Source organism: Apus apus, chromosome 19, assembly GCF_020740795.1.
Source record: "Apus apus isolate bApuApu2 chromosome 19, bApuApu2.pri.cur, whole genome shotgun sequence".
NCBI lineage: Eukaryota > Metazoa > Chordata > Aves > Apodiformes > Apodidae > Apus > Apus apus.
The window spans coordinates 7,950,490-7,970,631 of record NC_067300.1 but is presented as its reverse complement, the minus strand read 5'-3'; the positions used below and the strand labels follow the sequence as shown (position 1 = coordinate 7,970,631).

General features: G+C 52.6%; 2 protein-coding genes across 4 annotated transcripts in view; one reads left to right on the top strand and one right to left on the bottom strand.

The window, feature by feature from the left end:
* Positions 1 to 1,845: 1,845 nt before the first annotated feature.
* DBH (dopamine beta-hydroxylase) lies at positions 1,846 to 16,641 on the bottom strand. Its single transcript, XM_051636941.1, is given in 13 exon segments — positions 1,846 to 1,980; positions 4,845 to 5,004; positions 5,598 to 5,725; positions 6,360 to 6,419; positions 7,367 to 7,405; positions 7,493 to 7,636; positions 8,346 to 8,512; positions 9,916 to 10,018; positions 10,199 to 10,375; positions 11,985 to 12,242; positions 13,996 to 14,142; positions 16,217 to 16,569; positions 16,572 to 16,641. Coding segments are annotated over 13 exon segments (1,941 nt in total).
* The window catches only part of FAM163B (family with sequence similarity 163 member B), a 34,765-nt gene continuing 24,989 nt past the window's right edge, over positions 10,367 to 20,142 (top strand). For all 3 annotated transcript variants that reach the window (XM_051636829.1, XM_051636832.1, XM_051636830.1), the window contains exon 1: positions 10,367 to 10,478. The gene's annotated coding sequence lies outside the window, so the exon portion shown is untranslated. The remainder of the gene's footprint in view (positions 10,479 to 20,142) is intronic.

Below are 20,142 nucleotides of genomic sequence, written 5' to 3'. Positions count from 1 at the left end.
CCCAAAGGCAAAGGCAGTTGGCATCTGGTTCGTTGCTCTGTGTGTGTGTGTCTATGTGTAGACTCTGAATTTGGAGGAGAAGGAAAAAGTATTTGATTAATGTTTTTGCCCACGGCTGCTTTGCTGGTACAGTTTGTGTTTGCATCTCCTGCTCCCAGTACCCGCTCAGTGCTGTGGTGTAAACTCACTGGCTGGGACACCAACACCAGGGCTGCCTTTGACCCCAGCTCAGCCACCCCATCTGCTCTGCCAGCATCTTCCCAAAGATCACCTTGGAGGTGGCTCCTTCCAGCTCCTGATGGAGAGGGGGATGCACGCAGAGGCTGAGCCACGTGCTACCAGCCCTGCAGCCTCCAGCAGTGCAGAGCCAGTCTTGGAGGCATCTGGGAAGGGCTTTCAACACATGCACTCAGCCCACGAACCTCTGGCTGCCAAGAGGAAAGGACGGCTGCTCCCAGACTGGCCCCATAATCATCCCTTGCTCTGGTCCCCTTGCTGGGCTCCATCTTTTGCAGTGCAGGGAGGACTGATCTCTGCTGAAGCTTTCACCCGCCTGAAGAAGCGATCAGGCTGCATGCTTTTCTCTTTATTTCCCTTGACTAGGTTTGCATGGTTTATACCCTCTTTAGAGCTGATTTCAATTCCTTAGCCTCATGCAACAAGCGCCACAGGCAAGAGTTTGAATTCTCAAATGCTTTGGTTTTACTGGAAACATTGAAAAAACAAGATTGGGATGAATTTTTCTCTGAATAGGAGGTGATTGCACTCCCCAATTCTGCCCACGGGGAGGGCAGAGGAGGAGGTGGCCACAGTCCTGTCTGTTTGTCCTAGGGATAAAGGAGGGACCAGACACGCTGCCTTCCTGCTGAGCACTGTGTGCCTGCAAAGATAATGCTTTGCTTCAAAAGGGCCTTTCTGAGCCGTGGTGCTCTGACCTGAGATTTTCCCATAAACCCAAGGTGGCCAGAGGGCAGGTTTTGGCTGCTGCTCTGCCCTGGATCCCACCCTGCCCAGGGCAGTGAGGGGCAGGCAGCCAGCTGGGATGGACAGGCTCTCTTGCAGCACCCCCAGCCTTTCCTCTGCTCCCCCCCAAGTGTTTTCCCTTTGCAGCTCAACAGCAAAAATAAATTTTACTTTTTTTTTTTTTTCTTTCATTTAGGTATTTAATGGGAGTAATTTTTGCTGCAAAAAGGTTTGTCTCTCCCCTCCTGTGCTCCTCCCCCCACCCCCATCCTTCTCCCTTTCTAAATCCCACCACAGAGGTATCATTTGTTCCCAGTCACTGGGCATCTGGTGGAGTCAAGAGGAATAATCCCCAGCGTGGGGGAGTGGGAGGAGGAGCAGCAGGGAGGTGAGCACCAGGTGGGCATCACAGCATCCTTCCTTCCTTCCATCCCTGCTGAGGGTGCCAGCATGGGAGAACTCCCACGGAGCCTCCCTGAGCTAGATGGGACCATGGGGCACTGGGAAGGCTTGTGTGCTGCTCCCACGCAGATCTTTGCTCCGTGCCTCAGTTTCTCTGCAGGAAAGCAGGCTTCTCCCTCCCCGGGGCCATGCTGAGTTGGGCACAATAGCAAACCTCCACGTTATGATTCTGGGGGTGGAAAGCAGCATTACTCAGAGCTGGGATTGCTAATAATGCACTAAATATAGCGCTTCCCATCTCCAGGGTACTTTCTGAAGTCTTAACTCAGGAGCTCTAACCCCCTCTGGAGAAAAGGGGCCAGGGCAGGGGCTGGCATCGCTGCGTGGGCAGGGATGCCGGGAGAGCGACAGGACGACATTCCCTGCGGATGCTCCTGCCTGGAGGTGCTTTCCGTCGTGCTGGAAGGAGTATGCAGGGGGTCAGTCCCTCCTGGGCTTGCCCAGCTTGAGGGGCTCAGGGGCAGCAGGCCGAGACCCCAGGGCAGGTGGGCAGTGAGGGACGGGCTCCTGCAGCCTCTCGGTGATGGTGGGAAGCCGCTGCTTCTCCCACTCGCCCTGCAAGAGAGTTTGGCACCATGAGACCAAGTCGGGATTTTGGGTACCTGCAGGTTTCCATGTTTCTTCCTACTTGTAGAAAAGGAAATTATCTTTAATATTTGCAGTGTTTTTAGCCTCAACCAGGATGTTTTCTGATGAGACACTACTAATTATTTGTATTGCAGAAGCCACCTACGCATCCTCTTAGCAGCACAGACATCTGCCGTGCATCACTTTGCACAAACCCACCTCAATTAGGGAGTTTCCACCTCTAAAAGTGTTACCCACCAAATCAGATGGAGACAACTCCAATCAGGAAGTCCCACTGACCCACCATGCTCTCAGCCCAGCCCAGAAACCCTGCTCTCTACCAGATATTGGTAGGAAGGTTAGTTGGAGATGACATTTGCAGTGTGCCAGTGTGGATGTTCATGTGCAGCTGCTGCAAAACAGGAAGCAGCAGGAAGGACACAGCAGCCTGGATGAGGTGCCACAGGGCAGAGCCAGGGAAGGGCTGTCACAGCCATATGGGCTCATGGTGACCACAGCCAGGACCAAACCCCCAGCTCCATGCATTACATGGAGGCACCTTGTCTTAAGGATGCTCCCTGCAAGGACCAGTCTGCTGGAGTCGTTGCCAAGAGCTGAGCCCACTGGGCAGGATCTAGCTCAGATGTGACTTGTTGGTCCAGGTTAGTGGCCGGGAGAGATGCAGGCAGGGGCTGTGAGGGTGAAGGGGGGCTCAGCCTGGGCTGAGCTGTGGTTCAGTGATACTCTGGTTTGGCTGCCGGCTGCGTGTTCATGCAGAAACGTCAGTGAGAGGCTGAGCAGGAGGAGGGAGGTCTGGAGAGGAGAGGTAGAGCCATGAGTCATCTGCAAGGAGCTGAGAGTTGAATTTATGTTTTCAGATTAAATTGCTTTTCAAGTGAAACAGGGCAGAACCCTCACCAGCACCAGGAAAACCCTGTAGAAAGATGGAGGGGGATGGAGAGACGCTCCCAAAGCACATGGGGAGTGACCAGAGAGGGGGGAAATGTCCAATTTTGGGCACCTCAGTTCAAGAGAGATCTCGAGGTGCTGCAGCAAGTACAGAGGAGGGCTGGTGAAGGGTCTAGAGAAAAAAATCTTCTGAAGAATGCTTGAAGGAGCTGGGAATGTTTAGTTTGAGGAGGAGGAGGCTGAGGGGAGACCTCATCAGTCTCTACAATTACCTGAAAGGTAGAGGTTGGTGCTGGTCTCTTTTCACAGTTAATTAGCAACAGAACAAGAGGGAATGGCTTCAAGCTGCAACAGGGCAGGTTTAGACTGGACATTAGGAAATTTTTTTTCACAGAAAGAGTGGTCAGACACTGGAATAGGCTGCTCAGGGAGGAGGTGGAGTCACCATCCCTGGATGTGTTAAAGGGTCATTTGGATGTGGATGTGATTTAGGGGAGAACTTTGTAGAGTAGGATGATGGTTGAACTCAGTGATCCCAAGGGTCTTTTCCAGCCTGCATATTTCTATGATTCTATGATAGAATCCCATTCTTCTCACACCTGACCTGCTTTTGGGGTAGATGAAAGGCATTTGGAGTGTCCTGGTAGCAGTTGTTTTCAGTGCTTTGAGTGGAAATCAGAACACAGGGAGTTCTCTGAGTCCTTGCAGGTGCAGAGGACTTGGGGATGGCAACGTCCCCGCAGCCACTCACAAGTGTTACCTTGAGATTTTGTTCAATAACTAACAGTTCTCAGTCCTTCCAGAAATCTTGTCAGGTTTGGGATCAGTGAACTGCAAAAACACAAGCTTAATTAGAAGCTGGCACTTTTCTCTTGGCAGAAACAGTGTGGAATAAATGAGATGCCTTAAAATCGGCCTCGCTCTGAAAACACCGGTGGAGCAGGAGCAGCAGCTCGGCTCCTTCGCCCTCCCTGAGAGGCTTGTGACCCATTTTGTGCTGGCATCGGCTCTGCTCCATTCGAGTCTCTTCCTGGACACTCCCCAGACTCCTCTGAAATCAAGAGAGCTGTCTGGGCTGTAATTTAGAGGCTTAATTCACAATTCTGCTGCTGCATCAAACTTCTGTGCCACTTCGGTCCCTGCAGCAGGGCTCTGCATGGCTGGGGGGTGCTGGGTCTCTGGTTCCAGGGAACTGGAAAGGTTTTTTGTCCCCTCCAGAGAAGCTTTTGCTGAAGGCATTTTACTGAGGCAGAGCACTGCTGGTCTTCTCTGCTCAGCGTCCTCTGGCACTGCAGTGGATAACACTGGATCCAGGCATAGCTTATCATGTAAGTGTATTACACTGTTAAATGGTGCTGGGAGCTGATGGTGATATGGACCACCCATGGTTTTAAACCTTCATTGCCATCTTCATCATAACCATCACTGCTGGGCCTGGTTTTTCTGTAAAGACCTCACGGCCCTTTATCCTTCAGGTTGTTCTGGATCACCACGTTTGGGGGCTGCACAGATGCTGCACCTAATGAGCTCACTCTGCTGGGACCTGATGTAATTTGCCAAGATCCTAAAAACCACCTCGTGTTTCTCCTGGCTTCTGGAGCTAGTCCTGCTTTAACACTCAGCGAGAGCAGCCTCAGAATCACTTTATGCAAATGCATCTCCTAATTGAATCTGGCCCAGCACATCCACAGCAGCCCAAGCCATATTGTTTTAAGCACCAGGTTCGTGCTGGGCTCAGTGTCCTGCTGACACCAGGGTTTCCTGGGCAGCTCCAGCTTCTTGCCCTGAGCCCACCAGGTTCAACCACATCCTGAGCACTGGAGATTGACCCATCTCACCAGGGTCACCCTGCGGCGTGGCTCTGCCAAGCTGGTTTTTACCTATGGGTGGGAGTTTTGATGTGAAGCTTTGGCATGAAGCTTTGGCTGTGCAGCTGTACCTACCGGGAACTGTTCAGCCGAGGATTTGTTGCAGTGCACCGAGATGGGGGCAAAGCTGTAGAGGGATTTCAGCACGTCCCTGTTGAACGTGTTCCAGGGGACAGAGGAAAACTGCTGCGGGACGGAGACCTGCGGGCACATGCAGACCTCCTCGTCGTTGAACCTGGGGCAGGAGAAACATCACACTGAAACACAGTCCCCTTTCTGTGCTGGATGTGTCTAATTCCTCCCTGCCTAAAGCTCACCCTGGAACAGCTCCTAAGTCAGTTCTGGGAGGAGGAAGAGCTTGGCACAGCTGGTACCTGCTGGGGAAGATTTGGGAGCAGCTGGACTGCCCGCGGGTAGGACCCTCTGTACAAGGTCAGCATCTTGCCCCTCTCATCACAGGTGAATGTGCTGCAGCAAGCTTCCCTGGCAGGGATGCTGGGCTTCTGCCTTGGGTTATGAGAAGTGTTTTGCACTTGGCCATACCCTGACTCTTGCAGGGAAGTCCCTCCCTGGGAATGCTCTACCTTCCTGGTGGTTCTCACTACACGGCCATCCTTAGAGCCTTGGCTTGGGCTGCCAGCTCTGGGGCAGGGAGGTCAGGACTTTGCTCCAGCACACAGCCACAGCTCCTGAAACCCACACTGCCTGAGTGCCCACACACACCCACAGCACAGCCACCACCTCAAACCCCAGTTTTTTAAACTCTTTTTCCAGTGTATCTAGAAAGGGCATTGCAGTGGTCCCTCTCCCCTCAGCACTGCTCTGTACCTGTTCACGAGGTTGAAGTATCGGTGCAGGTAGCCAGGATCCACGGCACTTTTGCACAGTTCCAGCTGTGTCTGGGGGTAGTAGTGCACGTAGTTCACACACATCTCCTCCAGGAGGCCAAGCCCACCCTGTAGCACAGACAAACCTGGTAGCAGGGCCCAGCTCTTCCCTGCCAGGGCTGCTCAGGCCACAGGGCGAGAGTGGCACAAAGCTCACACCGGGATGTGCACCTATGCACGTGTGCACGCACATACACGTATAGATATGTATAAGCACCCTTTCAGGTGCATGGCCTGGGCCTCACTCCATTCATCTGCCCCTCCAGCCTTTACAGAAGGCCAGACTTTTAGGCTAGATCGTGTGGTTTACATCAAAATGCAGATTTCCTATAATCCCTCTGCTATATTTAGCTCTGTCTCTGTTGATGGTACCTCTGACAGGCTCTTTTTTCTTGCTGCCTACGTAAGAAAATAACATGCACTGTCAAAAAATGCCACTTCTCCTTAATTACAATTAATCCCCAATGGAACAGTTTGTGATGGGAATTAGAGTGACACATAAGACTTCTCAATTATCACCTTGACATCCCTGCTGCATGCAGCAGAGCCACAGGAGTTGGCTGCTTTACCACCCTCCCCCTGGTTTCTGGCTGTGATTCAGCCTGGGTTGAGGCAGGTGCCCATTTTGGGGGTGCCCCCAGCCCCAGGGTGTGATCTCACCCCAATTCTGGGCAGGCAGAGCTGTGCTGGGCCCCACACTCACCACGGTGGCTTCACTCCGGTCCTCTGTGTTGTAGGTGCAGGTTGTGATCAGCTCGTCGCCCTGGGAGGGTGTGAACAGACAGGTGTAGGTGTGAGGGTGCAGTTTCCCCTCCCCTCTCAGTAAATTTGAGGATCAGGGAGTTTAGAATGAAGCAGATCTCTGCTCCCTGTAGTGGTGGCAGCCCGTGGACACCCTGTTTCTTTACCAGCCACAGGAGCGTTTACTAAACCTGCACCCCATGAGGAGATTCCCTAGGGCTGCATCCTAGGGATGGTGTTTCCTGCTTTCCTCAATTTTTAAGCGTTTTTGCAGGGCTGAAGCACCTAAAAACCATGCACTTAGGCAATAATTTGAATCACCTAACCTGTACCCAACTTGATGGCACAAGTGTCCCTCCCAGTCTGTGCCATGGGGATGTCCTGGAGCACAGCCCTGTCTGGGATTTCAATAGGTGCTGCGGTGTCTTGAGCAGCCTCCTGGGGCCTGATGGCTCCCATCAGTGCCCTCTCCTTTGCACCATTACAGCCCCAGGCCATGCTCAGCCTCTGTTTTACCACCCACTCCCACCACTTTCTCTGCCAAATCTCTTCCTCTCCTTCTACCAAGTAAGGGAGGGGGCACCTCGAGTGCGTACATGGTTTGCCCTCACCCCCGAGGAGCCTCCCCCTGATAGAGGAAGCCCAGTTAAATTAGATGCTTAATTTAGCTCCCAGCTTGGTTTGGTTGCCCACACATTGGTTTTGTGCCATGTTAGATGAGTCTTGGTGTCCCCAAAGCATCTGCACTGAAGTGGCAGATATGACCTGGGGATCACAGGGAGCTTGTCCTCCTTCCAGCCCCCTGGGAGATCCCAGATGGCAACAGGAGGTGCCAGCAAATCCCACAGGACACAGCTGCTGGTGGAGGGGATGAGGTGGTGTAAAGGAGTTGAAGGTCTCAAGGCTGTGGGGTTGGGGAGAAGGTCTTTGTGCTGTTTGGAAGCCACCGAGATTCCTGGAGCCACTCACCGGAAAAACTGCAACCACCTCCTTCAGCATGCGGATCTCCTGGGAGGGAAGGAAAGAGCAATGCTGTGGTCCTGTGCCCAGCACAACCCTAGAATGGACATCCCAGCCCCCCACAGACCCCTGTACCTGGAAGTGAGGGCTGTAGTGACCGTCGGCGTTCACGACCTGCCGCTCTCTCCTGTCCCGGGCCAGCACTGTCACCACTTTCCTTCCTGTCAGGTGAGTGTGGAGCTGGGAGGCGAAGATGCGGATGCCGGCAGCAGGCAGAGCCTGGGGGAAGGATGACTCAAGCCCCTGTGCCCAACCCCACTCCTCTCCCCTCCTGCACATCCCCTCCTGTGTGCTCAGGACCAGCCGTCCCTGCGCTGGTTGTCACACGGGGCTTTAGGGAACTGATGTGCCCTTGGGGCAGTGCAGCAGTGAGGTCCCCACAGAGGGACAGAAACTCGGTCCATTACCAAATCCAATTTGTGCACTGCCATGCCCCAAGTCAGCAGGAGCAGCTGCTTGCTTCCTTGCGTTCATTAGTGGTGGCCCAAATTATTCCTTTTGGGTGGGCCCTACAAAAAAACATTCACTAAAACTTCCCTGAGGGCAAGGTGGGCATTTTGAAACCATACTTAGAAGAGCTCTTGGTGAGCTCCTTGGAAGCAGAGGCCAATCTTTCCATCTCTGTGGGGGAAAGCACCGCCAGCTCAGTGGTAAATTTTATGGGAATGGTACCCCAGGGAGCCAGAGCAGATGGCTCCTCAGGAGAGCTGCTTCGAGAGGGATTCAGCACATCCCAACCAGCTGCTCCCTGTTTGTTGTGCGTGGCAGATTTTTCTTCCCAGCGCAGCCTCGTGGTAAGAGGGTCGGGGAGTTTAACGCTGGGAATTGGAAGCCCAGAGCTGAGCGCTGTAAAACTGCTGCCTCGGAGAAGCCATTTGCAACCTCTTTTTTCTGAGAGGGAGCAGGGGGGGAGAGGATGGACACTCACCACCTGGGTGCATTTGTCAGTGCAGTACCCTGTGAGGATGAAAGCCTCCTCTCTCGGGGGAATGGCCATCACTGGCGTGTAGACCAAGCCCAGCTCCATGATGCCGGCGTCGTAGCGCCGCAGGGTGGCTGTGTGGTAGAGGCGGATGCCTGAGGAGTCACGGCGGCCTGGGGGGTGAGAGAGCAAGGCTGCACGTCACCACGGGAGAAGTGACAGCTGCCAGGACAAGGTCAGGCACGAGAAACGCCTCTGCGCTGCAGTGGGGAGGCGCGCCAGCCTCTCGCTTGCAGCTTTCTTCAGGTGCGGTTCTTTTTTGGTTTGAAATCCTGTCCTCGTGCAAGTCTTGGCTGAATGGCCCCAGACAAGTGTCTGGTCCCCTTGCTGCCAGGAGGGCAAGGTGGGGAGTACCTTTTGCCCAAAGCAAAAGGACAGATCATGGGGTGCTTTGGAGAACTCCCTCAAAAATATGGTCCATTGCATCTTCTTTCACTGATACATCCAAAGAACTAAGGCCATGCTCTATTTAGGGCCTGGCAGGAGGACACATGCCTATGGAGCCAGTGCTCCTTGCCTGTGATGTGCCCTGGCAGGTGCTGACCGTGGGGCGGGTAGAGGCAGCAACAAGCTCTGCTGAGATGCAAAGCCAAGCTCTGGCTCCCATTTGCCACCCAGCTTTGTGAGCAAAGGAAAAGAGCAGGTTCAGTAGGTTAAGGCGGGGGGTTCAGGCTGAGTTTGAAGCCCCTGTCTCTGGGGCTGGGGTGGGAGCCTACCCAGGGATAAGAATAACAGGGGAGGCCCTATTGGTTACCACACAGAAGCAGATATATTGTGAAGGCTGAGAGCTTCCTATTTATAGATGTGTTTCTTCTCTGGTTGCTGAATGTGCTATGACTGATCTACGGTACATATGCTCTGGTCTCCTAAAATATACTTGGGTAGTCAAGAAGCTACTTGTTTTTATGTAAATGAAGAGACTGGGTTGTTTGGAATCTTTTTTCTTTTCTTTTTTTTTTTTTTAAAGTAAAATGTGTCTCCTGACAATGTTATTGAAGCAGAAGTACCAGTAACACAACATCTAAATTCTCCCATCCCCAGCCAGGCTTCTGCTTTCTCTTTGGCACCGGTGCTGCTCTTGGCTCTAAACTCAGACCCACCACCACCTTGCAAAGAAATTGGGGGGGTATCCTGTGACAGCCCAAATAAATAACAGTATTGCCTTGGATCCTGGCCCGATGTGCAGGGGTGGCTTTGTGCCTGGGGGGGCTGTGGGCTCAGGCTCCCCCCCCTGAGCACCCCTCCCCACAGCTGGGCATGCACAAGGATGGGGTCCAGCCTCTGGAGAGGATGACTTCCTGAGACTAGAATGGCAGCAGCATGGTGGGAATTTCACCTATTCCTCCCATTACCACAGATCTGGACCATGAGGTCTCCAGAAATTTGCAAACAGAGCTATGATTTTGGCAAAGTTTTCTTCTCTTTAAAGCTCAGGGTGGCAGTTGCTGGCATTCACCCAGCTCTCCTGCCACTGTGTCGCTGGGAAGACACCAGGCATCACCTCCTGCCCACTCACCTTCGAACACCAGGGGATTGTGGTAATGAATCTCCAACCGCAAATATCTGGAGGACCCCGGGCCACCAAAGGCAACACCTGCTTCTTCAGGGTAGTAGAAAGCCTGGAAGCAAAGGGAAGGTGTCAGGGAAGTGGTGGGCCTGGGTGATCCCAGCAGAGACCAGGTTTGGGGCAGCCTGCATGGGGCAATCCCAAGGTGGGAAAGGGAAGGGTTGGGAGGCAGCAGGAAAGCATCCAGGAGCAAAGCTTTTACCCAGGTCAGGGGGTCCCATCTTACACCCACCTGTGCTCCCATGGCCCAGGCTGCAAGCACGTGCCTGCAGTACTTGAGCCTCTCTAGCTTCATCTTGGATTCGCAGGGCCCGTTGTAATGGGGGAAGCTGTCAAACTCAGGACTGCACTGGAAGACTTCTATGTGGTGGACCAGGGCCTCGTTGCCCACCGTGATCACTGGCTCGTACTGCAAAGCAACATCCAAGAATGAGGACACATTAAGACCATCTGCTGACAGTCCATCCCTGGGAGCTGCTCTCCGTGCAGGCTTCACAAGGAGCCCAAAGCAGGTAGGTCTGCTACTGACTGGGATACAGCTTCTGCTGTGTGGTGGGGAGGGAAGGTTGCTCTGAGCATGAGGAACCAAGGGCCAAGAGCTCCTGGTTGGCTTTGGGACCAACCCAGAGCTTGCCAGAACCCGTAGAGAAGTATCTTCTCCCTTCTCCAGCAACAGCTGCACCTGATCAGCAGAAGATCTTGGTCTACTTTGTGATGACCAAGTCCTCTGCCAGTTTTCCAGGGCTGAGGTGACGCTGGGGAATTTGTTTTTTCCTAAAGAAGGTCTTGGCCATGTTGGGGCAGCTCTGCCTGCAGATATTGGGTTTTGTTTCTAGTCAACAGCTGCTTGGAGCACGGGGAGGAGGATTTGGGGTAGGAAGAGTGACTCCAAACAAGCCTGAGGAGCAGCTCTAGCTGCAAGCGCCAGCTGCAGCCACGATCTGCAGCAGCGGGAAGGTAGCCGGAGTTACGCACTTTTTACTTACACACAGATGATTCATTTTACACCATCTGTTAGGGAGAAAATCCTCCTTCTGAGTTTTCCTTTGCAACGCCGTCTCTCCCCTGTAAATCACCCAGCCCTCCCTTCAGCTCGTGTGTCAGGTTTTCCCTCTCTCCCTGGCGTGGTTTTGCCTCTGGCTGTGCCAGGTCCTGTGCTGAGCCACCTCCACGCCTGCCGGGGCGACGCTCTCCCGGCAGCTCGTGCTGAGAGGTCGGATCATGATCTTAAAGATCTTTTCCAACCGGAATGATTGAGTGATTCTGACATGTAGATGTGGTGCTTTGGGATATGGTTTAGCCCTGGACTCGGTAGCGTTGGGTTAGTGGTTGGACTCAATGATCTTCAGGGTTTTTTCCAGCCAGAACGATTCTGTGGTGCTGGGTGGGTGGGTGCTGTGCCTGCCTCTCCCCAGCACTTGGCTGCCTGCAGGCTTCTGCCTCTCCTTTGAGGAACATGCCCCAGGCATGTGCAACCCACCTGGGCAATGCACACAAGTTGTGTTTACAACCATAACCTTTTTTTTTTTTTTTTTTTTTTTAATATGCCTAATCTTTTAGAAGCCAGTTCAGATCGTGCCTCGCTCTGCCCTGCTCTTACCAGCGCTGTTCCTTTGTTTCCTGGGTTTACGTATTCCCTGTGGATTGCTGTGTGCCATAATCCTGCCACAGGTCTGTCCCTGATGGCTACAGCTCTGCCTTCTGCAGGGGGTGAGATCTATAAGGTGATTGCTCTGAGCCCTGCCCTGGTACTTGCTCAACGTGCCAGGTGGAAAGGCACCACCCTGCCACCTCCTGCTGAGAGACTTCTGATTTTGATTTCTCTCGGAGACACGAGGATGCTAGTGGGTGGTGGGATGGCTCTGGGAGATGTTTCGATACCATGTTGGGGAAGATGTATGGGTCTGAAAGCTTCCCTTCAAAAGTGCAGGCAAGAGGTGGACTTTGCAGAGTGGCTGAGAGTGAGTGGGACTGCTGACCTGCTCCAGGGAGAGCAAACCCCTTCGCCTGCCTCTTACCCCGATGATGTGATGTTTGAGGGAGATTTCTGGGAGTTCTTCTATGTAACACCAGTAGGTTGTCTTTTTGCTGGGAATGACAATGTCAGGGGCTGTTATCTCCATGGTCTCCACGTCACTGGGCAGTTCAGGGATGGTGATGTTGGGCTTTAGCAGCTGCACCCTCTGCATCCCCCTGTGGATGGCAGAGATATTGATGGCTTGGAGGGAATGGACAGGTTTCTGCAGGATCCCATAGATAAGGTGCACGGTGCCATCCTGAAGTGAGAAAAAAGTATATCAGGTAGTTTTTAATGCAGGAATGTGAACTGCATGGACTATTAGCACCACTATTGGTGGCATAAATCCAGAAATGGCCCCAGATAAGAAACCTCCTTGACTTCACCAGTAGCTCACTTTGCTGTGCTGTCTCAGAAAGACTGTAGATTTTGGGGCATTTAGTTGGCTGACGTGATCACAGAGGGTTCCCTAGCAGCTGGGAGAGTCTGAAAACTTTTTCCTAGATGGCATCAGTTCCATCACAGTAACATCTCCTCTCTGCTCTGTCAGAGCCCTTTGTCCCTCCTGGGCTCCAGGCTGAGACAACCATCTCATGGAGGAGCAGTGGATGCAAACACACAGAGACTTCACCAAGCCACAAACAAGCAGCTCTATTTGCCATCCCTTCACTCCAGCTCCTGCCCAAACCCTCTGTCATGGTTTGGGGACAACATGTCAGCAAAGGAACAGCCACGTGGCTGCTCACTCACCTCACCCCACACACACACACACTCTGGGATGAGGAGGACAAAGCTCATGGGTTGAGATAAAGGGCAAGGAGGGTTCTTCACCAATTAAGGTCCCAGGCAAAACAGACTCAACTTGGGGAAAAAATAATAATTTCACACTAATCACACACACACAGGGCACAGACACCACAAAGAACAGGGTTTGCGTATGTTACCCCACCCCTCCCTTCTTCCTGGGCCCAAATCCCTTTGTTCCCAGTTTCCCTCCTTCCCCCCAGCAGCACAGGGGGATGGGGATGGGGTTCAGAGGCTGGTGGTTCCTGCTGCTCCTTCCTCCTCAGGGAGAAGGATTCCTGACAGTCCTGCCCTGTTTCCCCAAGGGGTCCCTCCCATGGCAGAGTCCTCCACCAACTTCTCCTTCATGAGAACTTCCCACCAGGCCTGGAGATGCTCCAGCGCTGCCCACGGAGTCCTGGTTCCTTTGGGAACAAACTCCCCCTGCACCAGGGTCTTCCAAAGCTGCACAATCAGAGTCCACAGGCAGCAAACCCTCTGGCCACAAAATCCAAGCCCACTGGCCAAGTTCACCCCTCCTGGCACCTTCAGGGAATGTTCCACCACGTTCCTCCATGAGGGCAGGGGCACAGCTGCCATCTCGCCATGGGCTGCAGGGAAACTGCTGCTGGGGCACCTTCTTCCCCTTTTTCCTCATCAACCACCAGCACTTCTCTTCTCCTCCTGCACAGCTCTTCTCCCTCAAGTGCCTCTCTGCTAAGGTGTTCTTTTGTATGTTAGTCACTGAGGCACATCTCTTATCCCTCTAACGGATCTTTGGCTGGGTTTTGGAAGCAGAAGGAGCCACTCCTGTGGCCCTTCCCCCGCTACGAAAAAACCCCACCAAACCAGAACACCCTCCTCTTTGCCTCCTGTTGAACACCAACACCTCTTTGTAACACACCAAACACTTGGCTCCAGCCTGCAAGCCAGAGCTATGCAAGAGGGTATTTATATAGACCTAACACATGCTACACAGGAGTGGATTATGCAGACGAGCTAAAATCTACACTTTCTAGAGGTTATAAGGGGTTGTGAATAGATCGTGCCAAACATGACTCATGTCCCAGGGCTGACAACTGTAGCACACTTCCTTCCTGTCCTAGACACCATAAACACCTGATGCTGTTCCCAGAACAAAACACAGGAGGTATGAGCATGCAGGTTAGAGTTTGAAGTGCTGGGACAGGGCTGAGGTGTCCTATAGCAGGATGAGGGTGATGCCATACCTCTATAAAGTAGTCCTTGGGGTCACAGGTGCTGAAGGGTCTTCTGAGGAGGAGGTAGAACCCCTCGGGAGCTCTCCGAGACCCGAGGAACTGGTAGTCCTGCTGTGAGTCCATGTGGAGCTGCCCCTCTTCATCACTCCAAGCATCCTGTGGGAGGAAGAGCACCCCACTCAGTCCGAGGAGCCCACGGGAGTAACCTCCAGTGCTCATTAGGTCCTCCTCCTGTTCACCTTTCAGTTGGTTTACCCTCCACAATCCAGAGGTGGAGGAAGCCTGTGTTTTGGTTGCCCCATGCCCCACACCAGCAGCCCATGGGCAGAGCACAGCCTCTGCCATGAGACCTGTGGTGGTGGTACATGGGTGGGCACAGGCAGAGCTGTGAAATATGTCACCCAGCATTAATGTTCTGCAGAAAGACCTTTACAAGTTGAAGTGTGACTGGGGGAAAGGAAGCAGGGGGATGAAAGCCTGCAGGGACACATGATGGTGTTGCATTGGTCTGTGCTGTGTTCCGGGTGTATTTGGCTGATGGGACATTCAGGGGGGTTGGTGGTGATGTGCTCTCCAAGACCCTTGCCACAAACCAGCTGCTTCCAATTTCAGATCAGACCCTTGCTGGGCTGTAGTGTCAGCCCTAGGAATCACTGCCCGTCTTCAGCATCCTTAATGTGTTGTGACCAGATCGTTCTGCCAGCCCAGCAAGGACTCCCCAAAACTGCTCCCTGTTGATGTCAGTGACAAAGCCACACCAAGTAGCAAAACAGAAGGTTACTCCTGTGCTTCAGGATTTGAAGGTCTGGCATATAAAATCCTGCAGTAATTTCAATTTGAACAGTATTGTTTTCTTGATCTTCTGCATCTCCTGTTGTTACCTTTTGTTTATTGATAAAAGGCACCTAAGAAGTACTTCAGTGTACACACACAGTGGCACGAGTTGTCTTATCTTGGGGTGAAAAAAACAGAAGGAAAAAAATAAAGCATCTTGGCATCATTTCAGCTAGAAGCATAGAGTGATATTTCAAGAACATATTGTCCTTAGAGGGGGAGAGTGAAATCAGCTACATGAAGTTAGTGTGACATTTGTTTTCATAGGAGTGTGGTGTGCAAATTAATCTCATAGTACATGGGGGGTTCAGCATATTTGGATCTTTTTAACAGCTGACATAGTTCTCCAGAGGAAAGGCTGCTGGGAGAGCAAAAAACAGGACTGTAGAGATTTATAGAAATCTCCTTGCAGGGTGTTGCTCAGCCCCAAGTGAAAGACAAAGCCCAAATGCTGCCCGGTGTTTAATTCAGGGCTGTTTGCCTTTCAGTGAGCACATGAAGGCAGATTAGAAATGATCCTTTATGCTTTTTTAACACGATGCTGTGAAATACTGTAGCATTTGGGCCACCACACATCCTGAATGGCTGGTAATTAGCAAGAAAACAGTACAGATAATAAGCTCTCCTTTTCATCCTTTCATTACACTGCAGTTCACATCGCGGCTGATTGTGGAAGAATGTATTTAATGGTTAATTTGAAGTAAGCAGAGATGTAAAATTTAACTTACTGGAAAGCCTCACACAGGGAAAAATGTGAGTTGCTTTCTGCAGCCAAGTGCACCACAATAAGGTGGTGGTTGTTGTGTCCCCCCCCTCATCTGCTACCACCAGGCATTCAAATATCACCCAAATACATCTGCAGGTTTGATTTCGGCTCAGGCCACACTGCTGGCAGGCAGCTGCCAGGTTGTGTGTTCCTGTGTCCTGTTGATCTCAGGGATAGCATAAAACGTGGCCACAGCTGGGTTACTGGTGCTGGCAGGAGCAGGCTTCTTGGCTGGTAACTTTTGCTCTCTCTCAAAGTCATTAACAGGAGCTGTGGTTTGTTTTTAACGTGACCAACAGCAGCGCACGAGTGACCCAAGTTGGTGATGGGTCCTGCATGTGTGTGGGTGTGAGCTGGGCTGTTCAACCTCCCCTTGGAGGGAGGTTCCACTCAGCCTTTCTGATGTGCTGCTGGTTTTATGCTTTTCTCTGTGGGTTTAAGGTCCTACACCAAACCCATTGCACAGACCCGATCTGTGGGTCCCTCTGGGATAGAAACACTCAAGCCCTTTTGGACCCCTCTTCCACTGGAGCTCGTCCTTGGACCAGCCCCGCTCTTTCAATCCGTGACCAGATTCACCCACAGGGAGGCAACCCCAAAAGCAGCCACGCAAACACATGAGCAACTCACCCCAAAATAGGAATTGTGCCCATCACTCCAGAGCACAGCCAGGTCTGCATTCTCAAACTCGCCTCTGTCCGACATCCCGAAGAGGAGCCCAAACTGCAGGTTCCTGATGAGGAGCTGGAAATGCACGGTTTGCTCGGGATAGCTGACATTCCAGGAGAGCTCGAGCAGCCCCTGGGGATCCAGGGGCACCTTATAGGGAAAATCACTCCCACGGGGTGCTGAGCCCTGCAGGACCACCACCAAGATGACCAGGAACACGGCGATCATGGTGAAGTACATGGATGCCACCTCCCGCAGCCTGAAGCTGGGGCAGGGCTTGCTCCCCAAGCTCTGCATGCTGGGCGGGACAGCACCACGCCTGGTTGTGCCCATTTATGTGCTGGCCCTCCTGGGCAAGCTGGGTAAGTGATGGTCTTTAATTGCATTTGGTTGTTGGGAAATTGGATTGTTGTATTGACCCCCACCACCACCACCACCTTCTGGCCAAACACTTGTCATTTGCTTTCTCCCCTTAATTGGCTCTAATTGCACATGGACATTATCAATAGCAATTGAATTTGACTGGGCTGATGTTATTCACTCTTAAATCTTCCTCAGCAGCTGGAAAGGGCTGTTTATTTGCAAGCTGTCCCTGCATGGACATGCTTGGAGTGCCTCTCACCCAGCTCTGCTCTCCCAGGAGCAATCCCAGCCACAGCTCCCCGTGGCTCCCAGGCTGGGAACACTTATCGCCCAAAAGGTGGCCAAACTGGGCCACTCCCATGCTGGTTTGGCTCCCATCAGAGGTCCTGCCTGCCTGGACCTTTGGAGATGTTAAATATTGGTTATTTCTTTGCTTTTGTAGCAGCTGGGACTTTGGCACCAGTTCAAAGATACCTTTTGTCTCCTTCCCGCTTCTCGTTTGTTTTAAGTCCGATGTGTTCTCTTTCGGTTATTAACTTTTCTGCCTTAATTGGAATGATAATGAACTGCCTTGAGCTCTTGGATCCACACACACTGCCTTGTTTTAGTCTTGAATGTTGTGCTCTTGTTTTATTAACGCTGGCTCACGTGACAAGTGATGTTCTCAGGTACCTTCTGTGCGGAGTCCCCTCCGGTCCCCTCTGGGTCTTGGGTTTCATTCCTGGTCCTTGCAGCAATGTCATGGGGGCAGATCCAGGTTTCCCAGCCTGTGTAATGAGAGGAAATAGATTCAGCTCAGTGCCTGGGTGTTTTAATGACTCATCAATGTGTGCATCTCCACGTTAAATTCGATAAGGTTTTACTGACCTAAGACACAAAACCATTACCCGGGAACGCAGCAATTGATCGGGAAGTGTCTCTCCTTGTCGGGTGACCTGCTGGTTAGAGGTTTTGGTCTCTCATTCCACTTTATCAGGCAAAAGGCCAGAGCAGGGAGGAAGACAGAGAGCTGAGCTCTCCCAGTTGAGTGCATCCCTCTGCCCCATCTGGCACCTTATGGGAGCAGGACCCCAAGCACAGCCCGGGGCCACATCAGCCTCCTGCTGCTGCTGGTGTCAGGTTTAAAAGCACATGTCAGGGCAGCCTAACATGCAGGAGACTGGGAAAGCTCCCACCCTGCTCTCAGGGCTGTGCTCACAGGAGGTGTGACCTGAACCCCCTTGGGCTGGGTCTGCATGTCCACAGCTCAATCATCTGCATCTCCACTCGTCTCCCAGAAGGAGGGAGCAGCATCCCTCCCTTTGCCTCAGGCTCCTGGGCAGGTTCCTGGATATGCTGTGCTCTGTGATCCTTGTCTGGAATCATCAGATGGATATCTCTTGTCCTCCAGCCCTGGCCACCTGGGTAGACATCTGGTTGTTTTACAAAATCCCCTGGGAACAGATTTTTGCCTTGCTTCATTTCTAACCTCCTCTGAGCACAGATTCACCCACTTTTCCTCTCTTGACTTTGTTTCCTCATCATTCGGGGAAAGAAGCTGAGCTGCCAGCACGGCAGGAAGGCAAAGGATCCTCCCTGGGGGGTGGGATAGGGTCCTTAGCTAATGAGTTCTCCCTCCATCTATTGGAGATAAACCTCCAGGTTGCTGGCATGTGCATGCGGAGCTCCTGAGCTTGCCTGTACAGAAGAAATTTGTGGTGGAACAGCATAACATAAGCAGGTCAGCTTGAAAACAGCTGAACTTCACAGATAAGCAGTGCAAATTTATTTAAAGAGAAAAAAAATTATGTATGTCTCTCTCTCTCTCTCCCCCTTCAGTTCTCCTCAGTCGTTGCTCATAAATCCAGGCGAGGAGCGAGGATCCAGCTTTCCGCTCATTGCTCTGGGTGTTTATTTTAAGACTTCAATGAGATGTAGAAATGCCAGTTTCCTGACTCCGAAACTCGCAGCTCTCAGGGCTGCAGCAGAGCAGCTTCCCCTGGGCCGGCTGCTGGGAGCCCCAGGAGGCTGCAGGATGGGAGCTGCACCTTCAGCCCCTTTCCTCCAGCAGAGCAGAGCCTTTCTGCCCACCCATGAGCTGGCTCCACTGTGGTGGCACAGGGACCATCCTGTGCTGGAGACAAGACTCAGATGTCCCCACACCCACCTTGCCCTGCTGCAGGCAGAGCCTGCCAACCCCCCCAAAAAAAAAAAAAGAGCTAAGGGATGCAGTGATGCACAGGGAAGACATGGAGCATGCCTTCAGCCCCTGGAGAAGGGCTCTGTTGAGTGAGCAGTGCTCAGATGTGTCCCCAGGCCCAGCAGCAGCATTAATCCCCTGCCTGGTGCTGCTGGCCCCATCTTCTGCAGAGCTGCACGTCCAAACCTTCCTGGCGACGTGCTAAAGCTACCGTGGCCTTTCATTGCCACTGACAAGCCCAGATGCAAAGCCAGCCCTAAAGGGAGATAAGCTCTGCTTTCCAGAGCCCTGCAAGCAGCAGTGCCTGACATTTGTGACAGGGAGCTGGGGGGAAGCAGCTGCCTCCCTCGGCAAGGGCTGCCTGCCTGGAACAAGGACTGACTTTACAGGTAAGTAGGTTTAAACCAAATTGATGCAGCACATTAGGGGTTGCAGCAGGCAGCACCCCTCCGAGCTATAATCCATTGCCTCACTAACATAAATGGAAATTCAATTTGGGTGAGGGCAGGGAGGGAAGGGAAGCTCAGTGCCTGCTCCACAGGAGCAGCTCTCCTTCCCTCGGGGGCTCTGATGTTCCAGCCCCTCCGTGGCCAGCCAGCACCAGCATCTGATGTGCCTCAGTGATGAGGTCAGGCAGGGTCTGACTCAGGCTGGACATGGTGCAGCATGAGAAGGGAGAAGAGAAGGCTGGCATGTAGGGGAGATGCTCCACTGGATAGGCAGTTGTGTGGGGTCCCAGGGGCCCCCTGATCAACACTGTGTGTGATTTCCCTGGCCAGATCCACCCTTCACACCAGAGTCACAGAGTCTGGACCAGCCCCGTGGTTCACATGAACTGTCTGATACATTCACAGGGACAGGAGAATTGTTTATCATCCTTTTAAAAGGATCGCTTTGCTCAGACCTGTTCCCATAACAAATAAGGAGGGGTCTGCAGGCTGCTCACTGGTTTGTCATGCACCAAGAGGGCGCTGGGGCTGCAAATCTGAGTTTGCCCAAGTTAGGGAAAGGAGAGCAGCCTTTGCTCATTGGGAAGTGCTGCCTTGCCAGGCAGCCAGACCCCTTCCCACCAGGCTGCTTGTGTAGCTCAGCATCCCAGAGAAATTCCCTCCCCAGCGCTGCTGCAGCTGAGCCACCTAATGTGATCTAGTGCCTGTGCATGCTATATTAGGGTTACCATGGATATGGTGCCACAAACACGGGGCTGTGGCTTTGTTATATAAACAGGAGAGATTGCCACAAACACCCAAAATGTCTGAAAAGGGAAGGAAGAGACAAAAGTGTTCTCTGGGTTGGATTGTAAAGGTTTGTGTGATCCAGTGGATAGTGACAGTGGGAGGTGAGA